The 27,445-nt window shown below is 43.8% G+C and overlaps 1 protein-coding gene across 1 annotated transcript in view; it reads left to right on the top strand.

Annotated features, from left to right (window-relative positions):
* Positions 1 to 27,445, top strand: part of SPG11 (SPG11 vesicle trafficking associated, spatacsin) — a 123,978-nt gene that overhangs the window by 91,367 nt on the left and 5,166 nt on the right. The window contains 6 exon segments of the mRNA XM_073618255.1: positions 959 to 1,092; positions 1,170 to 1,277; positions 1,561 to 1,729; positions 8,600 to 8,688; positions 14,845 to 15,000; positions 27,092 to 27,243. Coding sequence (XP_073474356.1) covers positions 959 to 1,092; positions 1,170 to 1,277; positions 1,561 to 1,729; positions 8,600 to 8,688; positions 14,845 to 15,000; positions 27,092 to 27,243 — 808 coding nt within the window.

The following is a 27,445-nucleotide window of genomic DNA, read 5'->3' as shown; positions in this document are numbered from 1 at the left end:
GCAGATCAGTAAGAGGAGAAGACAGGAATGTAATCCAGAGACCTAAAAGGTACAAATGCAGCTATAAAACAAAACAAACCAAACCATTAAATATGTACAAATAATAGTGTATACATGAATTCACATCAAATAATTCAAAAATATAAATATAAAAAAATTCATAAATCCAAAGTGCTATTAGAAGTCCATATAAAGGCATCCAAAAGTGAAAAATGGAATAAAAAAAAACAATCTTCGTAAACTGTAGTCAGACACCTTGTGAGAAATCCCTGACCAAAGTCATAAAACCAGTGAATGGTTCACCCCAACCAGAAGTACAATGTAGCTCCTTACCAGAAGGGATTGACCCCTGTACAACAGATGATTAAACAGTACTTAAGGAGGTCTTCTTAAGGTCTTCTTCAACCTGTCAGCCTCCTTCGCCAGGGCCAATATAAGATGTGCCAACAGATTCGCTCAAAAACAAGACATAAAGAACGACTCGATCCCGGCCATTACTTAAGGTCCGTGTGCATAATGACATCACCGTCGTAGGCCCCACCCTGCACGTTTCGTCATAGATTAAGTCGTCTGGTGGGACAGGTAGACACAGGAATAGGTGACAGGGTATTCAGGGAACGCTATAGACCAAACGGCAAGGATCCAGTGCAGCAGCTCTGTTTAAATAGCCCGAATGTTGCCAACCTTAGTGACAAGCATGCGCACATGCACATCCCCGTGCATATGAGTATGGCTCCGTGTAGTCTTGCGCTGGTGCACACAAATGTGACTCTATGCATTATGCCTTTCCTTACAAGAGCCGAGATCTCACCAGTGGAGATATAAGAAACTGTCAGGCGTTTATTGAAAACTGAAATTTCAGTTTTTTGTTTGTTGAACCTTTTATCTGTATGTTGCCTTTTATTTTATTTTTTTATAGTTCCTTGTTTAACTGTTAATTTTCCTGTTACATTTTTAGTTATCGAGGTCCTTATCTCTGCACATGAGTGCTTCAGTCTGACATGCCACTTAGAGGGGATCCGGCGTGTTCTTCATGTGTGCCGCCATCTGACAGAGATGCACTTAGCGCCAAAACGAGAATATAGTCTCATGGTATGTCCTTTCCTCCCCCGTGACCTCTGACCCTGAGATAAATAATTCCAGATGCTTCACAATGACTTCTCTTCCAGGTTAGGCTCCTGTCTGGGATTGGTCGCTACAACGATATGTTTTATGTGTTTGACATTCTACATAAGAACCAGCACTTTGAGCTTCTGCTGAGGAAACAGCTTGATACTGTGAGTAGGATTCGCAAAACGAGGTTCTACAACAGGGGTGGGCAACCTCGGCACTCTGGCTGTGGTGAAACTACAAATCCCCATCATGCCTTAGCCTCTAAAAGTCATACCTGTGGTTGTCAGGGTCTTGCAATGTCTTATGGGACTTGTAGTTTCACCACAGCTGGGGGGCCGAGGTTGCCCACCCCTGTTCTACAAGATGCATGTTCATTGTATGATGAATGCTGGTTATCTTTTGTAGATCCAGAATCCTTGATATGTCTTTCACAATTTTACCTTTCAGAAAGGTGGATTGCAGACGGCACTCCTGGAGTATATTAAGCGTTGTCATCCTGGCGACAGTGAAAAACACAACATGGCCGCGTTGTGCTTTAGCATGAACCGTGACATCGGCCACAACCACGAACAGGCGGCAAAGATCCAACTCAAGTTAATCCAGTCTCAACCTTGGGGTAAGTGTGGTGAGGAAATTTATAGGGATTATCTCGAGAACTTATGTGAAATTTAGCAAAATTTAATCCTTTTACTGTCACTGCCGTATGTTATTTAGTGGTGGCGGGGGGGGGGGGGGAGGGAGGTTTTACACACACTCGCGCCTGCTGTGGCTGAGTGCCGGTGTTCCGTCGAATAGAGCAGATCGTCAGATAATGCCTCAGATGATCTGCACATGCACAGGATGTAACAGAATATTGGCAAGCATTAAAAAGGGGATCAACTCCAGAGATAACACAATAATTTTATCACGAGGTGACCGCTACTGTTCCGATACCCTCCACGCTTTACTCTTCATGTCCACAGGCACAATCATTACTTCCCTCTTTCAACCCCACCACTATAGACAAGGTTGCTAAACTACTTGGTAATGTCCACCTTACCACCTACTCTCTGGATCCCGTTCCCTCACAAATGCTACGTTCACCCTCTGGCTCTATGCTACACTCTCTAACCCACATCTTCAGTCTCTCCCTCTCTTCTGGCATCTTCCCCAACTCTCTAAAACATGCTCTTGTCAGACCCATACTTAAAAAGCCCTCACTGGACCCATCCAATCTTAACAACCTACGCCCCATCTCCTTGCTCCCCTTCTTATCCAAACTCCTCGAACGTCTGGTCTACAACCGACTGAGCATCCACCTCGCTGATAATAGCCTTCTTGATCCCCTTCAGTCTGGATTTTGTCCTCAACACTCCACAGAAACTGCTCTCCTCAAACTAACAAACAATCTACTAACAGCCAATCGACACTATTCTGTACTCCTACTCCTGGACCTCTCTGCTGCCTTCGATACGGTTGACCACCCCCTCCTCCTCAAAAAAACTCCAAGCCTTTGGTCTCCGTGACTGTACTCTTCGCTGGTTCACTTCCTACTTATCCAACCGCACCTTTAGTGTTTCTTACAACTCTACTTCCTCCTCTCCTCTTCCTCTCTCTGTTGGGGTCCCCCAACGTTCTGTTCTTGGACCTCTCCTATTTTCAATCTACACTGCCTCCCTGGGTCAACTGATAGCCTCCCATTGCTTCCAATACCACCTCTACGCTGATGACACCCAAATCTATTTCTCTACCCCTCAGCTCACTCTCTCTGTCTCCTCACGTATCACTAATTTACTATCAGATATACAGTGGGGATGGAAAGTATTCAGACCCCCTTAAATTTTTCACTCTTTGTTATATTGCAGCCATTTGCTAAAATCATTTAAGTTCATTTTTTTTCCTCATTAATGTACACACAGCACCCCATATTGTACACACAGCACCCCATATTGTACACACAGCACCCCATATTGTACACACAGCCCCCCATATTGTACACACAGCATCCCATATTGTACACACAGCCCCCCATATTGTACACACAGCATCCCATATTGTACACACAGCACCCCATATTGTACACACAGCCCCCCATATTGTACACACAGCATCCCATATTGTACACACAGCACCCCATATTGTACACACAGCCCCCCATATTGTACACACAGCATCCCATATTGTACACACAGCCCCCCATATTGTACACACAGCACCCCATATTGTACACACAGCACCCCATATTGTACACACAGCACCCCATATTGTACACACAGCCCCCCATATTGTACACACAGCATCCCATATTGTACACACAGCCCCCCATATTGTACACACAGCATCCCATATTGTACACACAGCACCCCATATTGTACACACAGCCCCCCATATTGTACACACAGCACCCCATATTGTACACACAGCCCCCCATATTGTACACACAGCATCCCATATTGTACACACAGCCCCCCATATTGTACACACAGCACCCCATATTGTACACACAGCCCCCCATATTGTACACACAGCATCCCATATTGTACACACAGCACCCCATATTGTACACACAGCACCTCATATTGTACACACATCACCCCATATTGTACACACAGCACCCCATATTGTACACACAGCACCCCATATTGTACACACAGCCCCCCATATTGTACACACAGCACCCCATACTGACAGAAAAACACAGAATTGTTGACATTTTTGCAGATTTATTAAAAAAGAAAAACTGAAATATCACATGATCCTAAGTATTCAGACCCTTTGCTGTGACACTCATATATTTAACTCAGGTGCTGTCCATTTCTTCTGATCATCCTTGAGATGGTTCTACACCTTCATTTGAGTCCAGCTGTGTTTGATTATACTGATTGGACTTGATTAGGAAAGCCACACACCTGTCTATATAAGACCTTACAGCTCACAGTGCATGTCAGAGCAAATGAGAATGATAAGGTCAAGGGAACTGCCTGAAGAGCTCAGAGACAGAATTGTGGCAAGGCACAGATCTGGCCAAGGTTACAAAAAAATTTCTGCTGCACTTAAGGTCCCTAAGGGCACAATGGCCTCCATAATCCTTAATCCTAATGTTTGGGACGACCAGAACCCTTCCTAGAGCTGGCCATCTGGCCAAACTGAGCTATCAGGGGAGAAGAGCCTTGGTGAGAGAGATAAAGAAGAACCGAAAGATCACTGTGGCTGAACTCCAGAGATGCAGTTGGGAGATGGGAGAAAGTTGTAGAAAGTCAACCATCACTGCAGCCCTCCACCAGTCGGAGCTTTGTGGCCCAACGGAAGCCTCTCCTCAGTGCAAGACACATGAAAGCCCGCATGGAGTTTGCTAAAAAACACCTGGAGGACTCCAAGATGGTGAGAAATAAGATTCTTTGGTCTGATGAGACCAAGATAGAAATTTTTGGCCTTAATTCTAAACAGTATGTGTGGAGAAAACCAGGCACTGCTCATCACCTCTCCAATACAGTCCCAACAGTGAAGCATGGTGGTGGCAGCATCATGCTGTGGGGGTGTTTTTCAGCTGCAGGGACAGGACGACTGGTTGCAATCGAGGGAAAGATGAATGCGGCCAAGTACAGGGATATCCTGGAAGAAAACCTCCAGAGTGCTCAGGACCTCAGACTGGGCCGAAGGTTTACCTTCCAACAAGAAAATGACCCTAAGCACACAGCTAAAATAACGAAGGAGTGGCTTCACAAGAACTCCGTGACTGTTCTTGAATGGTCCAGCCAGAGCCCTGACTTAAACCCAATTGAGCATCTCTGGAGAGACCTAAAAATGGCCGTCCACCAACGTTTACCATCCAACCTGACAGAACTGGAGAGGATCTGCAAGGAGGAATGGCAGAGGATCCCCAAATCCAGGTGTGAAAAACTTGTTGTATCTTTCCCAAAAAGACTCATCAAAAGGGGCTTCTACTAAATACTGAGCAAAGGGTCTGAATACTTAGGACCATGTGATATTTCAGTTTTTCTTTTTTAATAAATCTGCAAAAATGTCAACAATTCTGTGTTTTTCTGTCAATATGGGGTGCTGTGTGTACAATATGAGGTGCTGTGTGTACAATATGGGGGGCTGTGTGTACAATATGGGGGGCTGTGTGTACAATATGGGGTGCTGTGTGTACAATATGGGGTGCTGTGTGTACAATATGGGGGGCTGTGTGTATAATATGGGGTGCTGTGTGTACAATATGGGGTGCTGTGTGTACAATATGGGGTGCTGTGTGTACAATATGAGGTGCTGTGTGTACAATATGAGGGGCTGTGTGTACAATATGGGGTGCTGTGTGTACAATATGAGGTGCTGTGTGTACAATATGGGGTGCTGTGTGTACAATATGGGGTGCTGTGTGTACAATATGGGGAGCTGTGTGTACAATATGGGGTGCTGTGTGTACAATATGAGGGGCTGTGTGTACAATATGGGGTGCTGTGTGTACAATATGAGGTGCTGTGTGTACAATATGGGGTGCTGTGTGTACAATATGGGGTGCTGTGTGTACAATATGGGGGGCTGTGTGTACAATATGGGGTGCTGTGTGTACAATATGAGGTGCTGTGTGTACAATATGGGGTGCTGTGTGTACAATATGGGGTGCTGTGTGTACAATATGGGGGGCTGTGTGTACAATATGGGGTGCTGTGTGTACAATATGGGGTGCTGTGTGTACAATATGGGGGGCTGTGTGTACAATATGGGGAGCTGTGTGTACAATATGGGGTGTTGTGTGTACAATATGGAGTGCTGTGTGTACAATATGGGGTGCTGTGTGTACAATATGGGGTGCTGTGTGTACAATATGGGGTGCTGTGTGTACAATATGAGGTGCTGTGTGTATAATATGAGGTGCTGTGTGTACAATATGGGGTGCTGTGTGTACAATATGGGGTGCTGTGTGTACAATATGAGGTGCTGTGTGTATAATATGAGGTGCTGTGTGTACAATATGCGGGGCTGTGTGTACAATATGGGGAGCTGTGTGTACAATACGGGGGGCTGTGTGTACAATATGGGGTGCTGTGTGTACAATATGGGGTGCTGTGTGTACAATATGGGGGGCTGTGTGTACAATATGGGGTGCTGTGTGTACAATATGGGGTGCTGTGTGTACATTAATGAGGAAAAAAATGAACTTAAATGATTTTAGCAAATTGCTGCAATATAACAAAGAGTGAAAAATTTAAGGGGGTCTGAATACATTCCGTCCACACTGTATCAGTCTGGATGTCACACCACTTCCTCAAACTCAATCTATCCAAAACTTGACCTTATAATTTTTCCTCCCCCATATGCCCCTTCCCCTGATCTCTCTGTCAAAATCGATGGCACAACTATAAGCCCATCCCCACATGCCAAGGTTCTAGGTGTAGTCCTGGACTCTGAACTCTCCTTCAAGCAACACATCCAATCACTGTCCCAATCCTGCCGCCTCAACCTCTGCAACATCTCCAAAATACACCCCTTTCTAACCAATGACACAACAAAGCTCTTAATTCACTCGCTGGTCATCTCTCACCTCGACTACTGCAACTCCCTTCTCATTGACTTACCTCTACATAGTCTATCACCTCTTCAATCCATCATGAGTGCTGCTGCCAGACTCATCCACCTTACCAATCGCTTTGTCTCTGCTACTCCTCTCTGTCAATCCCTCCACTGGCTTCCACTCGGCCAAAGAATTAAATTCAAAATGCTAACAACCAACTACTTCGAAAGCCATCCGCAATTTCGCCCCCATAATCACAAGCCTAGTCTCTAAATACCAACCTACTCGTTCTCTTCGTTCCTCTCAAGACCTCCTGCTCTCTAGCTCCCTCGTCACCTCCTCCCATGCTCGCCTCCAGGACTTTTCCAAAGCCTCTCCAATCCTATGGAATGCCCTACCCCAATCTGTCCGCTTATCTCCTACTCTATTAGCTTTTAGACGATCCCTGAAAACCATTCTCTTCAGAGAAGCCTATCCTACCCACACCTAACAACTGTATTTTCATTTTCTCCATCTGATCATCCCCCACAGTTATTATCTTTTGTTCCACTTGACCCTCCCTTCTAGATTGGAAGCTCTAACGATCAGGGTCCTCTGATCCCTCCTGTATTGATTTGTATTGTAAGTGTACTGTCTGCCCTCATGTTGTAAAGCGCTGCACAAACTGTTGGCGCTATATAAATCCTGTAGAATAATAATAATTCTCCTGCTCTACAAGACTCTGGTCCGGCTGCACCTGGAGTATGCCGTCCAGTTCTGGGCACCAGTCCTCAGGAAGGATGTACTGGAAATGGAGCGAGTACAAAGAAGGGCAACAAAGCTAATAAAGGGTCTGGAGGATCTTAGTTATGAGTAAAGGTTGTGAGCTCTGAACTTATTCTCTCTGGAGAAGAGACGCTTGAGAGGGGATATGATTTCAATATACAAATACCGTACTGGTGACCCCACAATAGGGATAAAACTTTTTTGCAAAAGGGAGTTTAACAAGACTCGTGGCCACTCATTAAAATTAGAAGAAAAGAGGTTTAACCTTAAACTACGTAGAGGGTTCTTTACTGTAAGAGCGGCAAGGATGTGGAATTCCCTTCCACAGGCGGTGGTCTCAGCGGGGAGCATCGATAGCTTCAAGAAACTATTAGATAATCACCTGAATGACCGCAACATACAGGGATATACAATGTAATACTGACACATAATCACACACATGGGTTGGACTTGATGGACTTGTGTCTTTTTTCAACCTCACCTACTATGTAACTATGTAACGTCATTCCAGCTCTTGATCAGCTGGAGTGACGTCACCACTCCGCATGCGCAGATCGTCTGAGGCATTATCCGACGATCAGCAAAGCGCGATGTTCTGTCGAATAGTGCAGATCGTCTTCCACCTGAGACCTGATCGGTGATGTCTCTCACGCGCGGGCAGAGAGAGCGAGGCAGAATGTGATGATTACATTCTCCCTCTGAGCTTTGCTGATCGTTGGATAGTGCCTCCGACGATCGATCTGCGCATTGCATCACGCCACCTGATCGGGAGATCATATAGAGAGGCATTATCCGACGATCTGCACTATTCGATAGAACACAGGCTTTCTGATGAAAGCAATCTGCTCACTGTGACCCCCCCCCCGGGCATGCTTCCCATGTTTCGCTATTTACTAATTAGGTGACTTCTGAAGGCAATTGGTTCCACTAGATTTTAGTTAGGGGTATCAGAGTAAAGGGGGCTGAATACAAATGCCCTCCCCCCAACACTTTTCACATATTTATTTGTATCATTTATCATTTTCCTTCCACTTCACAATTATGAGCCACTTTGTGTTGGTCTATCACATAAAATCCCAATAAAATACATTTACGTTTTTTGGTTTTCAAGGCACTGTAGATCACCCAGAGGGGAGGGGCTTTTCTCAACAAAAGTGGAGTTACTCTTTAAGTAAATATCACAAAGTCTATTATCGGGATCTTTACTGAGATGTTGTTTGTGTGCAGAACACTGGATGTCTGAACTAGAAGAGCTGAAGTCGTCCATTATGAAGGCGCTCACTCTGCTCATTGATGCGGCTGAGAGTTATTCCAAGGTAAACCCATCTCCTGACCGCTCGTCATATTCCACTCCTGCATTGTATGGCCAACAGCTAGACTTAGGACTGGGCATTGTATTTACTTACAGACTCCATATACCAGTCGGCAATAACATGATGACCAGTGACAGGTAAAGTGAATAACATTGGATTATCTGGTTACAATGACATCTGAAAGTGGGCGGGATATATTAGACAGCGTGTGAACATGTTGTCCCTGAAGTTGATATGTTGAAAGCAGAAAAATTAGGCATCTCAGTTTGTTGTGTATTGGGGGCTGTGTAGCTGCAGACCGGTCAGGGTGCCCATAGTGACCCGTGTCCACAGCCAAAAGCACCCACAATGGGCACGTGAGCATCAGAACTGGACTACGGAGCAATGGAAGAAGGTGGCCTGGTCTGATGAATCACGTGTTCTTTAACATCATGTGGATGGCCGGGTGTATGTACGTCACTTACCTGGGGAAGGGATGGCACCAGGATGCAGAATGGGAAGAAGACAAGCCGGCGGAGGCAGTGTGCTGCTGGGAAAGCCTTGGCTCCTCCCATTCATATGGCTGTTACTATGACACGTACCACCTACCTAAACATTGTTGGTGACCAAGTCCACCCCTTCGTGGAAACCGTATTACCTGATGGCATTGGCCTCTTTCAGCAAGATAATGCGCCCCCGCCACACAGCAAAGATGGTTCATGAATGGCTTGAGGAATCAGTGTTAATTTTGGCAGCAAATTTCGATTTAGTTTTATTCTTAGTCTTAGGACTAAAATGGCATTTTAGTTTTAGTCCCATTTTAGTCTTCTGCTATTGTTTTAATTTTAGTCGTATTTAGTTGACTAAATCTCCGGGACATTTTAGTCGACTAAAAGGTCCTACCTTTTAGTCGATTAAAATCTCAAGTACGTTTTAGTCGACTAAAACTAATTTTAGTCGTCTAAAATCGAATGGGTGTAATTAAATTGTAATGCATTAGTGAACATTTCTCTACAATTTCCAAACTCATTATATACTGCTGGAGTGAAATATCGAATATGTTATTATTTATGGTATTGAGGTATGAACCTGCACTACAGACCAGTGTTCATTTCTAAGTCAAATTTCAATTTAGGTTTAGTCTAATGCCCCGTACACACGATCGGACATTCCGACAACAAAATCCATCGGATTTTTTCCGACCGATTTTGGGCCAAACTTGTCTTGTATACACACGGTCGCACAAAGTTGTCGGAAAATCCGATCGTTCTGAACGCGGTGACGTAAAACACGTACGTCGGGACTATAAACGGGGCAGTAGCCAATAGCTTTCGTCCCCTAATTTACTCTGAGCATGCGTGGCACTTCGTGCGTCGGATTTGTGTACTCACGATCGGAATTTAAAAGATCCTATTTTGTTGTCGGAAAATTTTATATCCTGCTCTCAAACTTTGTGTGTCATGAAATTCCGACGGAAAAAGTCCGACGGAGCCCACACACGATCGGGATTTCCGACAACGCAATCCGATCGCACTTTTTCCATCGGAAAATCCGACCGCGTGTGCAGGGCATTAGTCTTTTGACTAAAATGCCATTTTAGTCCCATTTTAGTCGTCTCAATTGTTTTAGTTTTAGTCGTATTTTAGTCGACTAAAAATAGTATTCATTTAGTTGACTAAAATGTTTTAGTCGACGTTGGTCGTCTCAATTGTTTTAGTTTTAGTCGTATTTTAGTCGACTAAAAATAGTATTCTTTTAGTTGACTAAAATGTTTTAGTCGACGAAATTAACACTGCGAGGAACACAACAAGGAGTTCATGGTGTAAAAAAAAAAAAGAAAAACTGCAATAAATAACATCTGTCCCCTACAAACTTAAGCAGCAATTTTGTGCAACACAATCACAATCAAAATAAGAAAATCAATAAAATTGCACTAATATTATAAAAGTCCATCACAATAAAATTGCACTAATATTATAAAAGTCCATAAATGTGACCAAATGAAAGATTCAAATGTACAAAGAGTCCACATGTAATGTGATGAAGTGAATAATTCCATGGCGGTGTCCATCATCCATCACCAATAGTGCCACAGGGAATCCACCACCAGCTGTAGAAACTGCTTACCAGCTCCAGTTGACCCCTTATATTACAGGGGGTCGGTGAACGCCTATGGCTTAAATCCCAGCCGGGGGGGCCTTTTCTCCACTTTACGGGGTCAACTCCACTTCTCCCGATGGTACTCAAGGGATTCGGTAGGACATGGACACCGGAAAGGAACCAGAGGCTCCAAATAGTGTAAAATCCTTAGGTTTTTTTAACCACTTAAAGAGGAAGTAAACTCTCCCACTCTGATGCTGCTTTTCATTTAGTCCATTATAATAAGTAATTATCAAACTATAGCCACTCTAATCCAGCCCAAATCGCATGTTACTTACTGTTTAAAGAAACTTTAAAAAACTTGTTTCCAGGGGTTAGGCGGCGCCATCTTAAGTATTGTTTTCTGAGGCCACAGTGGAGTGTATTTCCGCCCTTACATTGAGCACTTCCTGTACTGTTAACCAAGCCTCCTTCTCAATCCAACGTTTTTATGGCAACCCTGTTTCACTGCTCATAGCTGACTTGATTAATTTCATAGTATTTACTTGTGCCGATTATCTAGTGTTTGCCTGTGTCAGTCTTATCAGCTTCAGCTGATAAGACTGCAGTAATGCTGTCCCATGCCCAGGTTTACACTCCATGTGATGTCACATGGTCACATGGGGTGTAGTAGGAAGCTCTGAGTGATAATGCAGTCTCGTGGGATTTCAGTGTCGTGCCGTAGGAAGATCCGATAATAGACAGACAAGTACACAGAGTGTGCCGTAAGTCAGGGGAGATCTGGGCATGCTCAGTGGAGTCATTCTAAAGAACAAAAAGGATTACAACAATACTAAGCAAGTAAGGAGATATCTACAAGCAGTGTTCATTAGGGTTTTTTTATGCAAAGTTGTCGGGGAGAGTTTACAACCACTTTAAGGACCGGGCCTATTTTTCAGACTTGGTGTTTACAAGTTAAAATCATTTTTTCTTGGTAGAACCTCCAAACATTATATATATATTTATCTAACACCCTAGAGAATAAAATGGCGGTCCTTGCAATGCTTTCTGTCACACCGTATTTGAACAGCGTTCTTACAAGCGCACTTTTTTTTTAAAAAAATACACTTTTTTAAATTTAAAAAAAAAGGCAACAGTAAAGTTAGCCCAATTTTTAATTTTTTTTTTTAAATTATGAAAGATAATGTTACGCCGAGTAAATTGATACCCCAACATGTCGCGCTTCAAAATTGCGCCCGCTCGTGGAATGGCGACAAACTTTTACCCTTAAAAATCTCCATAGGCGACGTTTAAAAATGTCTACAGGTTACCAGTTTTGAGTTATAGTTAGTGCTAGAATTATTGCTCTCGCTCTACCGATCGCGGCGATACCTCACATGTGTGGTTTGAACACCGTTTTCATATGCGGGCGCTGCTCACTTCTGCGCTTTAATTTTTTATTTTTTTTTCTAATTTATTTTACTTTTTCTTTTTTATTTTGACACTGTCCTTTTAAAAAAAAATAATTTGGGTCACTTTTATTCCTATTACAAGGAATGTAAACAATAGAATAGAAAAAAAGCATGACAGGACCTCTTTAATATGAGATCTGGGGGGTCAAAAAGATCTCACATCTCGTATTTACACTAAAATGTAATAAAAAATAAATTTCAAAAATGTGATTGAAAAAAAAAAAGAATAATTCTCCTTTAAGAGCATTGGGCGGAAAACATTTTTTGGGTCACTTTTATTCCTATTACAAGGAATGTAAACATCCCTTGTAATAGAAAAAAAAGCATGACAGGACCTCTTAAATGTGAGATCTGGGGGGTCAAAAGACTTCACATCTCATATTTACACTAAAATGTAATAAAAAATAAATAAGAAAAATGTCATTGAAGAAAAAAAAATAAATTCTCCTTTAAGAGCATTGGGGCGGAAGTGACGTTTGACGTCGCTTCCGCCAGTCAGTGCTATGGAGCTGAGTGGGGGTCATCTTCCCTGAACTCGGCAGCCAGCCAATCAGGGGGAAGGACTCGATTGTTCGCCACCACTACTGGAGGGTCCAGTAAGCGGAGGAGAACCCCGGAGTGCGGCGGGAGGGGCGGGGGCCCTCTAACACCCCCGATAAAAGTGACCTTGTGGCGAATCCGCCGCAGAGACCACTTTTATCTGAAAGCGGACTGCCCGCTGCTTCCATAGCAACAATATTCCTCTTCAAAGAGCCGACGTGTAACGACGGACGGCGGTCCGTAAGTGGTTGAATGAAAAGTTTGGCGCGTCGGCCGGCACAGGCTTTCAGGCTTTTATTGCTGTAAGCGAGAATTTTCATCTAAATAAACCTAAGGACTTGACACTATTTGGAGCCTCTGGTTTCTTTCCGGTGTCCGTTTCCTACCGAATCCCTTGAGTACCATCGGGAGAAGTCAGGTGACCCCGTGATGTGGAGAAAGGCCCCCCGGCTGGGTTTTAAGCCATAAGTGTTCAGTTCACTGACCCCCTGTAATATAAGGGGTCAACTGGAGCTGGTAAGCAGTTTCTACAGCTGGTGGTGGATTCCCTGTGGCACTATTGGTGATGGATGATGGACACCGCCATGGAATTATTCACTTTATCACATTAAATATGGACTCTTTGTACATTTTGAATCTTTCATTTGGTCTCATATATGGACTCTTATAATATTAACACAATTTTAATGAGTTCATGGTGTTGACTTGGCCTCCAAATTGGCTCCTCCAGTGCTCACTGGAGCACTGAGCAGAGGAGGGAGTGGGCACCACTACCTCTGGCTGTGAGCTGCTTGCTGAGAGGTGAATTCACCTATCAACTAGGCAGCTGGGTGGTTCCTGACAATGTTGTCGGGATCCTTCCGGACCCTGGAGTGACTCTGCCATGTCGGATGAAATCTTTAAAGTGGTATTAAAGGCTCGGCTTTAAAAAAAAAAAATAACAAACATGTTATACTTACTTGCTCTGTGTAAAAGTTTTGCACAGCCCCCGATCCTCCTCTTCTAGGGTCTCCCGCTGGCGCTCGTGGCTCCTCCCCCTTGACCGGTGCCCCCAATAGCAAGTCGCTTGCTTTGGAGGCACTGGTGTGTGCTCACCCCTGAGCCCCGCTCTATGTGTCTATAAGATGCTCTTTCTTCATTGGATCAGTGGCTGTGATTGACAGCAGTAGGAGCCAATAGCTATCTCAGCCAGAGAGGAGAGGGAGTCCCCAGGACAGCCGAGGCTCTCGTGCACATCGCTGGATCGAGAGGGGGCTCAGGTGAGTATTGGAGGGGGGGGGGGGGGTGATCAGCACATGAAGGTAAAAAACTTTCAGCCTTTACAGCCACTTTAAAGTACAGATTAGAAGTAATAATGATAAATATGTTCCTGTTTTTTTTTTTTTTTTTTTTATTAACGTGGCCCAATGCAAATTGAATGTAATATGAAGCCATTTTCTTGGGGTCACATCAGGGGGCCTCCAAGAATAGCAGGTTGATCACCCATGATCTAAAATATCCAGTGCACAGAGCAAACTCTTGCTCATAATTAATGTGATTGTAAGGGTTTTTTTGTTTTTTTGAAATAACAAACATATCATACTAACCTTCACTGTGCAGCTCGTTTTGCACAAAGTGGCCCCGAACATCCTCTTCTGGGGTCCCTCGGCGGCTCTTCCCCACATTAGATGACCCCCCCTAGGAGAAGCGCTCTGAGTTACCTTGCCGGCGCGCTCCCAAGTCCAGCATTTGCGTCCATAGCCGCCGAACTATGACTCGGCCCCGCCCACCCCCCCGGGGCCCGCGTCATTGGATTTGATTGACAGCAGCGGGAGCCAATGGCTGCGCTGCTATCGATCTATCCAATCAAGAGCCGATAACCCCGGGCAGAGAGACGGCGCTTCCCTGCCGGGTGAAGTTCCAGGGCTCAGGTAAGTAAAACGGGGGGGTCTGGGGGGGGCCGGTCACTGCCAGGTGTTTTTTTTTCACCTTAATGCATAGGATGCACAAGGGTTTCCAACCCCTTTAATAAAACTACGTTGACCTTAGAGCTTGCAGTGAACTGTTTTGTTGCCTTCATTCTGTATTTCTTGTATCCATCTCTATGTAGGATTCCTGTGTCCGTCAGTCCCTGCGATGTGCCCGTCTGACCCGCCTTCTGACTCTACAGCTTCACCTACTGAAGAGCGGCCACAAAACTCGGCTCATCAATTTGGAACGAGAGAGCTTAATGGAGCCCATAATGGCGCTGCCGCGGTTCTACCAGGTATGTGCGGCCGAGACTTCCGTCATGTGTTTGCCTTTTTGTACATTTTCAGGTGTGCTTTCTGCACATCCTGATATACAGCAGAACAACCTATTACCGGGGAAAAAGAAAATGTAGTATACAGTCATTGTTGCTGCACCGTGATCCATCCTCCATGTCATTCCATTCGATTGGTGCTGCATGTACTCCATGGCAATGTGGATTACATAGTAGGTGAGGTCGAAAAAAAAGACACAAGTCCATCAAGTCCAACCTCTGTGTGTGATTATATGTCCGTATTACATTGTATATCCCTGTATGTTGTGGTCGTTCAGGTGCTTATCTAATAGTTTCTTGAAACTATTGATGCCCCCAGCTGAGACCACCTCCTGTGGAAGTGAATTCCACATCCTTGCCGCTTTTACAGTAAAGAACCCTCTACATAATTTAAGGTTAAACAGATTACAATCTGTTGTCCCATTTACAGAGCTTTGCATAAGTCTCCCCCTACCGTCTGTCCCCTGTAATTGTTCAATTTTCATAGTGTTACACTGAGGGGAAAAAGTATTTGACACCCCTGCTGATTTTGTATGTTTGCCCACTGACCAAGAAATAATCAGTCCATAATTTTAATGGTCGGTTTATTTTTACAGTGAGAGACAGAATGACAACAAAAATAACCAGAAAAACACATTTCAAAAAAGGTAGAAATTGATTTGCATTTTAATGAGTCAAATAAGTATTTGATCCCCCTATCGATCAGCAAGATTTCTGGCTTCCAGGTGTCTTCTATACAGGTAACGAGCTGAGATTAGGAGCACTCTCTTAAAATGAGTGAAATAAGGATTTGACCCCTTCGCAAAACATGACTTGGTAGTTGGTGGCAAAACCCTTGTTGGCAATCACAGAGGTCAGACGTTTCCTGTAGTTGGCCACCAGGTTTGCACACATCTCAGGAGGGATTTTGTCCTTTTTGCAGATCCTCTCCAAGTCATTAAGGTTTCGAGTCTGACATTTGGAATCTCGAACCTTCAGCTTCCTCCACATACTTTCTATGGGATTAAGGTCTAGAGACTGGCTAGGCCACTCCAGGACCTTAGCGTGCTTCTTCTTGAGCCTCTCCTTTGTTGCCTTGGCCGTGTGTTTTGGGTCATTATCATGCTGGAATATCCATCCACCACCCATTTTCAATGCCCTGGCTGGGGGAAGGAGGTTCTCACCCAAGATTTGATGGTACATGGCCCCGTCCATCGTCCCTTTGATGTGGTGAAGTTGTCCTGTCCCCTTAGCAGAAAAACACCCCCAAAGTATAATGTTTCCACCTCCATGTTTGATGGTGGGGGATGGTGTTCTTGGGGTCATAGGCAGCATTCCTCCTCCTTCAAACACGGTGAGTTGAGTTGATGCCAAAGAGCTGGATTTTGGTCTCATCTGACCACAACACTTTCCCTCGGTTCTCCTCTGAATCATTCAGATGTTCATTAGAAAACTTCAGATGGTCCTGTACATGTGATTTCATGTGCAGGGGGACCTTGCGGATGCTGCAGGATTTCAGTCCTTCACGTCGTAGTGTGTTACCAATTGTTTTCTCGGTGACTATGGTCCCAGCTGCCTTGAGATCATTGACAAGATTCTCCTGTGTAGTTCTGGGCTGATTCCTCACCGTTCTCATGATCATTGAAACTCCACGAGGTGAGATCTTGTATGGAGCCCCAGACCGAGGGAGATTGACAGTTATTTTGTGTTTCTTCCATTTGCGAATAATCGCACCAACTGTTGTCACCCTCTCACCAAGCTGCTTGGCGATGGTCTTGCAGCCCATTCCAGCCTTGTGTAGGTCTACAATCTTGTCCCTGACATCTTTGGTCTTAGCCATGGTGGAGAGATTGGAATCTAATTGATTGATTGCTTCTTTGGACAGGTGTCTTTTATACAGGTAACAATCTGAGATTAGGAGCACTCCCTTTAAGAGAGTGCTCCTAATCTCAGCTCATTACCTGTATAGAAGACACCTGGGAGCCAGAAATCTTGCTGATTGATAGGGGGATCAAATACTTATTTCACTCACTGTACAAAGTTGATTTACTTAGGATTTTATGCCATGGATCTTCACAGAATGGTCGATAAGAGGGAAACCTATCCAGCTTAGATACTAATTTAGCAAAAAGTTGATCGCTTAGAGGTTTAGTTCACCTTTAATGGGCATTAAAAAAAAACAACCCATGCATTCTACACTCACCGGCCACTTTATTAGATCCCCCTTGTCAGTCTGTGTCTTAGAGATTTCCACCACCAACACAAAGCGCTTACCTAAAAATAAACCTCCACATTATAAGAGCTTTATGAAGCATGAATAATCACCAGTCCACAGCACAATGGTCTGCACCTCTGATGGATGGAGTCCGATAGACCTTCAGTCTCCAATGTATTCACCATCAGGGGATTGCCGGTATCACTCAAAAGACAACAACAAAGACCATGGCCCATGGTACTCGAGTATAAGCCGACCCCAATATAAGCCGAGGCACCTAATTTTACCACAAAAAACTGGGAAAACGTATTGACTCGAGTATAAGCCTAGGGTGAGAAATGTGCAGCTACTGTAAGTGGAAAAAGAGGGTCAACAATGCCCATTTGCAGCCTCACTGTGCCCATTTGCAGCCATAGGTCCCCTGAACTTCAAACTTGGTAGTTAAGGGTTCCTAGATGCCACCTAGATGCAGCCAAAATTTGCGGTCTCTGGATCCAAAGGGTCCCGAAATGACATTGCTGCAGATGGTAACAGTTGACCGACTTTGGGGCCCCGTATCTCAGGGCTACTTGGTGCTAGGAACCCCAAATTTGGTGTGCAAACCCAGTGGAACTAGCACTACAATATATCCAAAGCTGGGGTTCCCAGCACCAAGTGGCCCTGAGGTACGGGGCCCCAAATTCGGTTCGGAAAATGTCATTCTCTGCTGCAGAAAAGTGCTTGGCTCAAGTATAAGCTGAGGGGGGCATTTTCAGCACAAAAAAATGTGCTGAAAAACTCGGCTTATACTCGAGTATATACGGTACTCACAAAAGTCATATCAGAGCATGTAATCCAGCATTAGCCGGAAATAATGGTGTGCTCAACATCACAAAATAGGCTCATCCCTACGCGTTTCATGGCAACCCACTTCTTCAGGGGGACATCGTCCCCGATCCCCCTCCATACAGTGCCTTGAAAAAGTATTCATACACCTTGAAATTTTCCACATTATGTCATATTACAGCCAAAAAGGTGAATTGGGATTTTATGTGATAGACTAACACAAATGGCACATAATTGTGAAGTGGAAGGAAAATGATAAATGGTTTTCAAATTTTTTTTACAAATAAATATGTGAAAAGTGTGGGGGGGGGGGCATTTGTATTCAGCCCCCTTTACTCTGATACCTCTAAAATCTAGTGGAACCAATTGCCTTCAGAAGTCACCTAATTATTAAATAGAGTCCACCTGTGTGTAATTTAATCTCAGTATAAACACAACTGTTCTGTGAAGCCCTCAGAGGTTTGTTAGAGAACCTTAGTGAACAAACAGCATCATGAAGGCCAAGGAACACACCAGACAGGTCAGGGATAAAGTTGTGGAGAAGTATAAAGCAGGGTTAGGTTATAAAAAAAATATCCCAAGCTTTGGACATCTCACGGAGCTCTGTTCAATCCATCATCCGAAAATGGAAAGAGTATGGCACAACTGCAAACCTACCAAGACATGGCCGTCCACCTAAACTGACCGGCCGGGCAAGGAGAGCATTCATCAGAGAAGAGCCAAGAGGTCCATGGTAACTCTGGAGGAGCTGCAGAGATCCACAGCTCAGGTGGGAGAATCTGTCCACAGGACAACTATTAGTCGTGTTCTCCACAAATCTGACCTTTATAGAAGAGTGACAAGAAGAAAGACATTGGTGAAAGAAAGTCATAAGAAGTCCTGTTTGTAGTTTGTGAGAAGCCATGTGGAGGACACAGCAAACATGTGGAAGAAGGTGCTCTGGTCAGATGAGACCAAAATTGAACTTTTTGGCCTAAAAGCAAAACGTTATGTGTGGTGGAAAACTAACACTGCACATCACCCTGAACACACCATCCCCACCGTGAAACATGGTGGTGGCAGCATCATGTTGTGGAGATGATTTTCTTCAGCAGGGACAGGGAAGCTGGTCAGAGTTGATGGGATGATGAATGGAGCCAAATACAGGACAATCTTAGAAGACTTGAAAATTGCTGTTCACAGACTGTAGCGGCCCCATTGGATTTGAGTAAATAACGAGAGGAGAGCTTTCGACGGGTGCAGTACTTTTATTCTTTTGCCTCAAAGGTGTGCAGTAGGGTTGAACACCACAGAGGTTAATCCTTTTAACTCCTTAAACACGGCAAAAACTGTCAAAAATGACATACAATACACTAGTTTACAGAGATCACCAAAAAGGGGGTTACAACAGAATTACAAATGTGGAATTACAAGTTGGAGTTCTGTTGTCTACACACATATCTAAGGAAACATGACTATATGTTCAAAGATTTGGATTGTCTACAGCACAGGTGTCAAACACAAGACCCGCGGGCCGAATCCGGCCCTCCAGGCCATTTCATGTGTCCCTCGCACCTCTCCAGCAGCTGCAGGAGAGCTCCAGCCCTCCTCTGGTCCTCCTCCAGACCCCTACTTTCTGCTTTCAAACAATGCATCCAGCTTCTTCCCAGCAGCAGCATAAGGAAAGGGGGTGCACTGTGATGTAAGGGAGAGTGGGGAACTCCACTTCTGATGGCGGGGTGGCTCTTGACAACTAATGTAAGGGGAGGGGATGTGCTGAACATCTAATCTTACAGATACAACTGACCCTTTTTAGGACAATCATAATGCTGATGCGGCCCACGATGAAATTGAGTTTGACACCCCTGGTCTACAGCATATCTTTTAACTAACAGAATGGACTCAATTTATGCCTAAAAACATATATATTTCTTTAGAAAATTTCAATAAAAAAAATCTCCTTCCCATGAGGTACAGTACTGCTGACTTGCTTTGCCTCTGAATGCTGAATCACGAGAGCTCCCCTGAGTCTGATAATCAAAACATTCCCCAGGGAAATAAGAGGAAGGCATAAAGTTTCCACCTGTCAGTCAGTGCTGAACAAGGGTTTAAAGTAACAAGCGGACAGTTACACAGACACTCTCCATCCAATCTGACAGAGCTTGAGATATTTTACAAAGAAGAATGGGCAGAAATGTCCTCTCTAGATGTGCAAAGCTGGTAAAGACATCCCCAAAAAGACTTGTAGAGAAAGGAGGTTCTACAAAGTATTGACTCAGGGGGACGCCATACAAATGTACCCCCCCCACACACACACACACTTTTCACATATTTATTTGTATCATTTATAATTTTCCTTCCACTTCACAATTATGTGCCACTTTGTGTTGATCTATCACATAAAACCCCAATAAAATACATTTACGTTTTTGGTTGTAACATAACAAAATGTGGGAAAATTTCAAGGGATATGAATACTTTTTCAAGGCACTGTGTAAGTGTGTGTATATATATATATATATATATATATATATATATATATATATATATATATACAGTGAGGACGGAAAGTATTCAGACCCCCTTAAATTTTTCACTCTTTGTTATATTGCAGCCATTTGCTAAAATCATTTAAGTTCAGTTTTTTCCTCATTAATGTACACACAGCCCCCCATATTGTACACACAGCCCCCCATATTGTACACACAGCCCCCCATATTGTACACACAGCCCCCCATATTGTACACACAGCCCCCCATATTGTACACACAGCACCCCATATTGTACACACAGCTCCCCATATTGTACACACAGCACCCCATATTGTACACACAGCCCCCCATATTGTACACACAGCCCCCCATATTGTACACACAGCCCCCCATATTGTACACACAGCCCCCCATATTGTACACACAGCCCCCCATATTGTACACACAGCTCCCCATATTGTACACACAGCACTCCATATTGTACACACAGCACCCCATATTGTACACACAGCCCCCATATTGTACACACAGCACCCCATATTGTACACACAGCACCCCATATTGACAGAAAAACACAGAATTGTTGACATTTTTGCAGATTTATTAAAAAAGAAAAAAAACTGAAATATTACATGGTCCTAAGTATTCAGACCCTTTGCTCAGTATTTAGTAGAAGCCCCTTTTGATGAGTCTTTTTGGGAAAGATGCAACAAGTTTTTCACACCTGGATTTGGGGATCCTCTGCCATTCCTCCTTGCAGATCCTCTCCAGTTCTGTCAGGGGGGATGGTAAACGTTGGTGGACGGCCATTTTTAGGTCTCTCCAGAGATGCTTAATTGGGTTTAAGTCAGGGCTCTGGCTGGGCCATTCAAGAACAGTCACGGAGTTGTTGTGAAGCCACTCCTTCCTTATTTTAGCTGTGTGCTTAGGGTCATTGTCTTGTTGGAAGGTAAACCTTCGGCCCAGTCTGAGGTCCTGAGCACTCTGGAGAAGGTTTTCGTCCAGGATATCCCTGTACTTGGCCGCATTCATCTTTCCCTCGATTGCAACCAGTTGTCCTGTCCCTGCAGCTGAAAAACACCCCCACAGCATGATGCTGCCACCACCATGCTTCACTGTTGGGACTGTATTGGACAGGTGATGAGCAGTGCCTGGTTTTCTCCACACATACCGCTTAGAATTAAGGCCAAAAAGTTCTATCTTGGTCTCATCAGACCAGAGAATCTTATTTCTCACCATCTTGGAGTCCTTCAGGTGTTTTTTAGCAAACTCCATGCGGGCTTTCATGTGTCTTGTACTGAGGAGAGGCTTCCGTCGGGCCACTCTGCCATAAAGCCCCGACTGGTGGAGGGCTGCAGTGATGGTTGACTTTCTACAACTTTCTCCCATCTCCCGACTGCATCTCTGGAGCTCAGCCACAGTGATCTTTGGGTTCTTCTTTACCTCTCTCACCAAGTCTCTTCCCCCCCGATAGCTCAGTTTGGCCGGACGGGTTCTGGTCGTCCCAAACGTCTTCCATTTAAGGATTATGGAGGCCACTGTGCTCTTAAGAACCTTAAGTGCAGCAGAAATTTTTTTGTAACCTTGGCCAGATCTGTGCCTTGCCACAATTCTGTCTCTGAGCTCTTCAGGCAGTTCCTTTGACCTCATGATTCTCATTTGCTCGGACATGCACTGTGAGCTGTAAGGTCTTATATAGACAGGTGTGTGGCTTTCCTAAGACCAATCAGTATAATCAAACACAGCTGGACTCAAATGAAGGTGTAGAACCATCTCAAGGATGATCAGAAGAAATGGACAGCACCTGAGTTATATATATGAGTGTCACAGCAAAGGGTCTGAATACTTAGGACCATGTGATATTTCAGTTTTTCTTTTTTAATAAATCTGCAAAAATGTCAACAATTCTGTGTTTTTCTGTCAATATGGGGTGCTGTGTGTACAATATGAGGGGCTGTGTGTACAATATGGGGGGCTGTGTGTGTACAATATGGGGGGCTGTGTGTACAATATGGGGTGCTGTGTGTGTACAATATGGGGGGCTGTGTGTACAATATGGGGGGCTGTGTGTACAATATGGGGAGCTGTGTGTACAATATGGGGTGCTGTGTGTACAATATGGGGGGCTGTGTGTACAATATGGGGGGCTGTGTGTACAATATGGGGTGCTGTGTGTATAATATGGGGTGCTGTGTGTACAATATGGGGGGCTGTGTGTACAATATGGGGTGCTGTTTGTACATTAATGAGGAAAAAAAATGAACTTAAATGATTTTAGCAAATGGCTGCAATATAACAAAGTGAAAAATTTAAGGGGGTCTGAATACTTTCCGTCCCCACTGTATATATATATATATATATATAGATATATATATATATCTATATATATATATATATATATCTATATATATATATATAGATATATATATAGATATATATATCTATATATATACACAGTATCTCACAAAATCAAGTACACCCCTCACATTTTTGTAAATCTTTTCTTCTATCTTTTCATGTGACAACACTGAAGAAATGACACTTGTCTACAATGTAAAGTTGTGAGTGTACAGCTTGTATAACAGTGTAAATTTGCTGTCCCCTCAAAATAACTCAACACACAGCCATTAATGTCTAAACCGCTGGCAACAAAAGTCAGTACACCCCTAAGTGAAAATCTCCAAATTGGGCCCAAAGTGTCAATATTTTGTGTGGCCACCATTATTTTCCAGCACTGCCTTAACCCTCTTGGGCATGGAGGTCACCAGAGCTTCACAGGTTGTCACTGGAGTCCTCTTCCCCTCCTCCATGATGACATCACAGAGCTGGTGGATGTTAGAGACCTTGCGCTCCTCCACCTTCTGTTTGAGGATGTCCCACAGATGATCAATAGGGTTTAGGTCTGGAGACATGCTTGGCCAGTCCATCACCTTTACCCTCAGCTTCTTTAGCAAGGCAGTGGTCGTCTTGGAGGTGTGTTTGGGGTGGTTATCATGTTGGAATACTGCCCTGCGGTCCAGTCTCTGAAGGGAGGGAATCATGCTCTTCTTCAGTATGTCACAGTATTTTTATTATTTTTTTCAGATCCTCAGAGAGTTCTTTGCCATGAGGTGCCATGTTGAACTTCCAGTGACCACTATGGGAGACTGAGAGTGATAACACCAAATTTAACACACCTGCTCTCCATTCACACCTCAGACCTTGTAACACTAACGAGTCACATGACACCGGGGAGGGAAAATGGCTAATTGGGCCCAATGTGGACATTTTCACTTAGGGGTGTACTGACTTTTCTTGCCAGCGGTTTAGACATTAATGGCTGTGTGTTGAGCTATTTTGAGGGGACAGCAAATTTACACTGTTATACAAGCTGTACACTCACTACTTTACATTGTAGACAAGTGTCATTTCTTCAGTGTTGTCACATGAAAAGATAGAAGAAAATATTTACACAAATGTGAGGGGGGTACTCACTTTTTTGAGATACTGTATATTAATATATCTATCTATCTATTGACCTCTGGGGACCCGCCTGCTGACCTTTGACCTTTGGAGGAGTTCCCTATTCCAATCCCTGAGTCCTAACCTTGTTCCTCAAGGGGAAGCCCTAACCCCAACCTATCTTGTTCTGGCCTTTAACATAATAAATTTAAGGCTCAAGAATAGTTAATTCTTGACCCTGTGCCTCATTTAATGGTCCATGAATGTGATGGGTGGCCTCAGTGACCGATAGAGGGGTGGTGTAGGAAGGTGAGGGCTAAGTGTCAATTTCTTAGAGGAAGGTGAGAGGATTGCTGCAGATACAGTTGTGCTCATAAGTTTACATACCCTGGCAGAATTTATGATTTTTTTGGCCATTTTTCAGAGAATATGAATGATAACACAAAAACGTTTCTTTCACTCATGGTTAGTGTTTGGCTGAAGCCATTTATTATCAATCAACTGTTTTTACTCTTTTTAAATCATAATGACAACAGAAACTACCCAAATTACCCTGATCAAAAGTTTACATACCCCAGTTACATAGTTACATAGTAGGTGAGGTTGAAAAAAGACACAAGTCCATCAAGTCCAACCCATGTGTGTGATTATGTGTCAGTATTACATTGTATATCCCTGTATGTTGCGGTCATTCAGGTGATTCAGTTCTTAATTGTATTGTGTGTATTGCCCCCTTTAACATCAATGACAGCTTGAAGTCTTTTGTGGTATTTGTGGATGAGGCTCTTTATCTTCTCAGGTGGTAAAGCTGCCCATTCCTCTTGGCACAAAACCTCCAGTTCCTGTAAATTCTTAGGCTGTCTTGCATGAACGGCACATTTGAGATCTCCCCAGAGCGGCTCAATCATATTGAGGTCAGGAGACTGAGATGGCCACACCAGAACCTTCACTTTATTCTGCTGTAGCCAATGACAGGTCGACTTGGCCTTGTGTTTTGGATCATTGTCATGTTGGAATGTCCAAGTACGTCCCATGAGCAGCTTCCTGGCTGATGAATACAAATGTTCCTCCAGTATTTTGTGATAACATACTGCATTCATCTTGCTATTAATTTTTACCAAATTTCCTGTGCCTTTGTAGCTCACACATCCCCAAAACATCAGCGATCCACCTCCGTGTTTCACAGTAGGAATGGTGGACCTTTCATCATAGGCCTTGTTGACTCCTCTCCAAATGTTGCATTTATGGTTTTGGCCAAAAAGCTAAATTTTGGTCTCATCACTCCAAATGACTTTGTGCCAGAAGGTTTGAGGCTTGTCTCTGTGCTGTTTGGCGTATTGTAAGCGGGATACTTTGTAGCATTTGCGTAGTAATGGCTTTCTTCTGGAGATTCGACCATGCAGCCCATCTTTCTTCAAGTGCCTCCTTATTGTGCATCTTGTAACAACCACACCACATGTTTTCAGAGAGTCCTGTATTTCACCTGAAGTTATTTGTGGGTTTTTCTTTGCATCCCGAACAATTTTCCTGGCAGTTGTGGCTGAAATTTTAGTTGGTCTACCTGACCGTGGTTTGGTTTCAACAGAACCCCCTCATTTTCCACTTCTTGATTAGAGTTTGAACACTGCTGATTGGCATTCTCAATTCCTTGGATAGCGTTTTATATCTCTTTCCTGTTTTATACAGTTCAACTCCCTTTTCCCGCAGATCCTTTGACAATTCTTTTGCTTTCCCCATGACTCAGAATCCAGAAACGTCAGTGCAGCACTGGATGAAAGATGCAAGGGTCTGTCAGGAGTCCAGAAACTCATTGACCTTTTATACACACACTAATTACAACCAAACAGATCACAGGTGAGGATGGTTACCTTTAATAGCCATTTAAAACCCCTTTGTGTCAACTTGTGTGCATGTTATCAGGCCACCAATCAGCAGGGTATGTAAACTTTTGATCAGGGTCATTTGGGTAGTTTCTGTTGTCATTATGATTTAAAAAGAGTAAACACAGTTGATGATAAATGGCTTCAGCTGAACACTAACCATGAGTGATATCATGTGTTATCATTCATATTCTCTGAAAAATGGCCAAGAAATCATAAATTCTGCCAGGGTATGTAAACTTATGAGCACAACTGTATGTGCAGGCACTTCTAGGTTCCTGTATTTACATAACGGTGCGAGTTTATGTTACATGTTGGTGAAAATTCACTTTAGGTCAGGTAGATTTACCATGTCAGATTACCCAGGTAAAGGAGACCCTCCTAATTAATGTCCAGACCAGGACTTGATCTGGAACTGGAGAAAAGATTGTGTTATATGGAGATGAAGTTTAGTTCAGTTAGCTTTGTGACCTAACTTATCCACATCATGCAGGCTGGTATTCTTCTGTGCGGGGTGCCTGGTCCTCTTCCTGGCACTGAACTGCTGAGGTGGGTTAATCGGTTTGAGTCTCCAGGCTGAGCTCAGTAGAAGAAGTTCCCAACGGGGATCTCATCCATTGAGAAAAGCCTCTATATTAATTACACTGCATGTAACACAATCTTTGAATATGGGGGGAGAGGATCCGGTCATTCATCCAAGGCTCCCCCATTCACAGATCCGTGGTACATGCAGTGCACACTATGCACAGTCTTTTCACAATGGTTAAGAAAGGATTTGGCAAGGGGCGGGTCTCCATTGGGAGCTTCCTCTATTGAGGTCAGTCTGAAGATCTGAAACCTATTAACCCTCGCACAGTTTTAGAGGTTCAATGCCAGGAAGAGGACTGAGCACTCTGCGCAGAAGATTTCTACAGGGTCCGGCAGCCTAAAAGATTCGGGACAGCTTTCATTACAGGTAAGTTAAATCATTAAGTTGTAGGAAAAACAAATATTCTTTAAACTTCAGCTTTGAACATAAAGGCCATTGGTCTGTGATAGAGACACCCATTGTATGAATTGGGGACTTTACCCCAGTATATCATTCTACACTGCTTGGGAAGACACATAAAAGTACAAACATACTACAAACAGAATACAGTATCCTGAGTCTTATATATAATCTTTCATTTCTTTAATAATCCATAATGAATTGAGTCACTGAATTCCTCCCTGATGGATCTGGCTCTTCCTCTCTCGTCTTTTAGGCTGTAATTGTTTCTGAAGCCTATGAAGTGCAGCCAGACTGGGCCGAGGTTCTCTATCAGAAGGTGATTGTTGGTGGCGACTTCCAGTATTTAGAGGAACTGAAGCAGCGGCAATTACTCAGCAAAGGAGTCTTTGAGCAGATATCCAACAAGTAAGATACAGAACTGTGTATGAACGGGGCAACATGTAGATACGTGATTAGTGGCACAATGCTTTGGTCTAAAGCAGTGGTCTACCAAGCCGTGGCCTGCCCTTTATCCAACCCTTGGGGCACTATTCCTCCCACTGACACCAACAATGGGGCACTATTCCTCCCACTGACACCAATGATGGGGCACTATTTCTCCCACTGA

This window comes from Aquarana catesbeiana, linkage group LG03 (assembly GCF_042186555.1).
Source record: "Aquarana catesbeiana isolate 2022-GZ linkage group LG03, ASM4218655v1, whole genome shotgun sequence".
NCBI classification, from domain to species: Eukaryota; Metazoa; Chordata; class Amphibia; order Anura; family Ranidae; genus Aquarana; species Aquarana catesbeiana.
The sequence above is the reverse complement of the archived record's forward strand: the minus strand, read 5'-3'. Positions and strand labels throughout refer to the sequence as shown.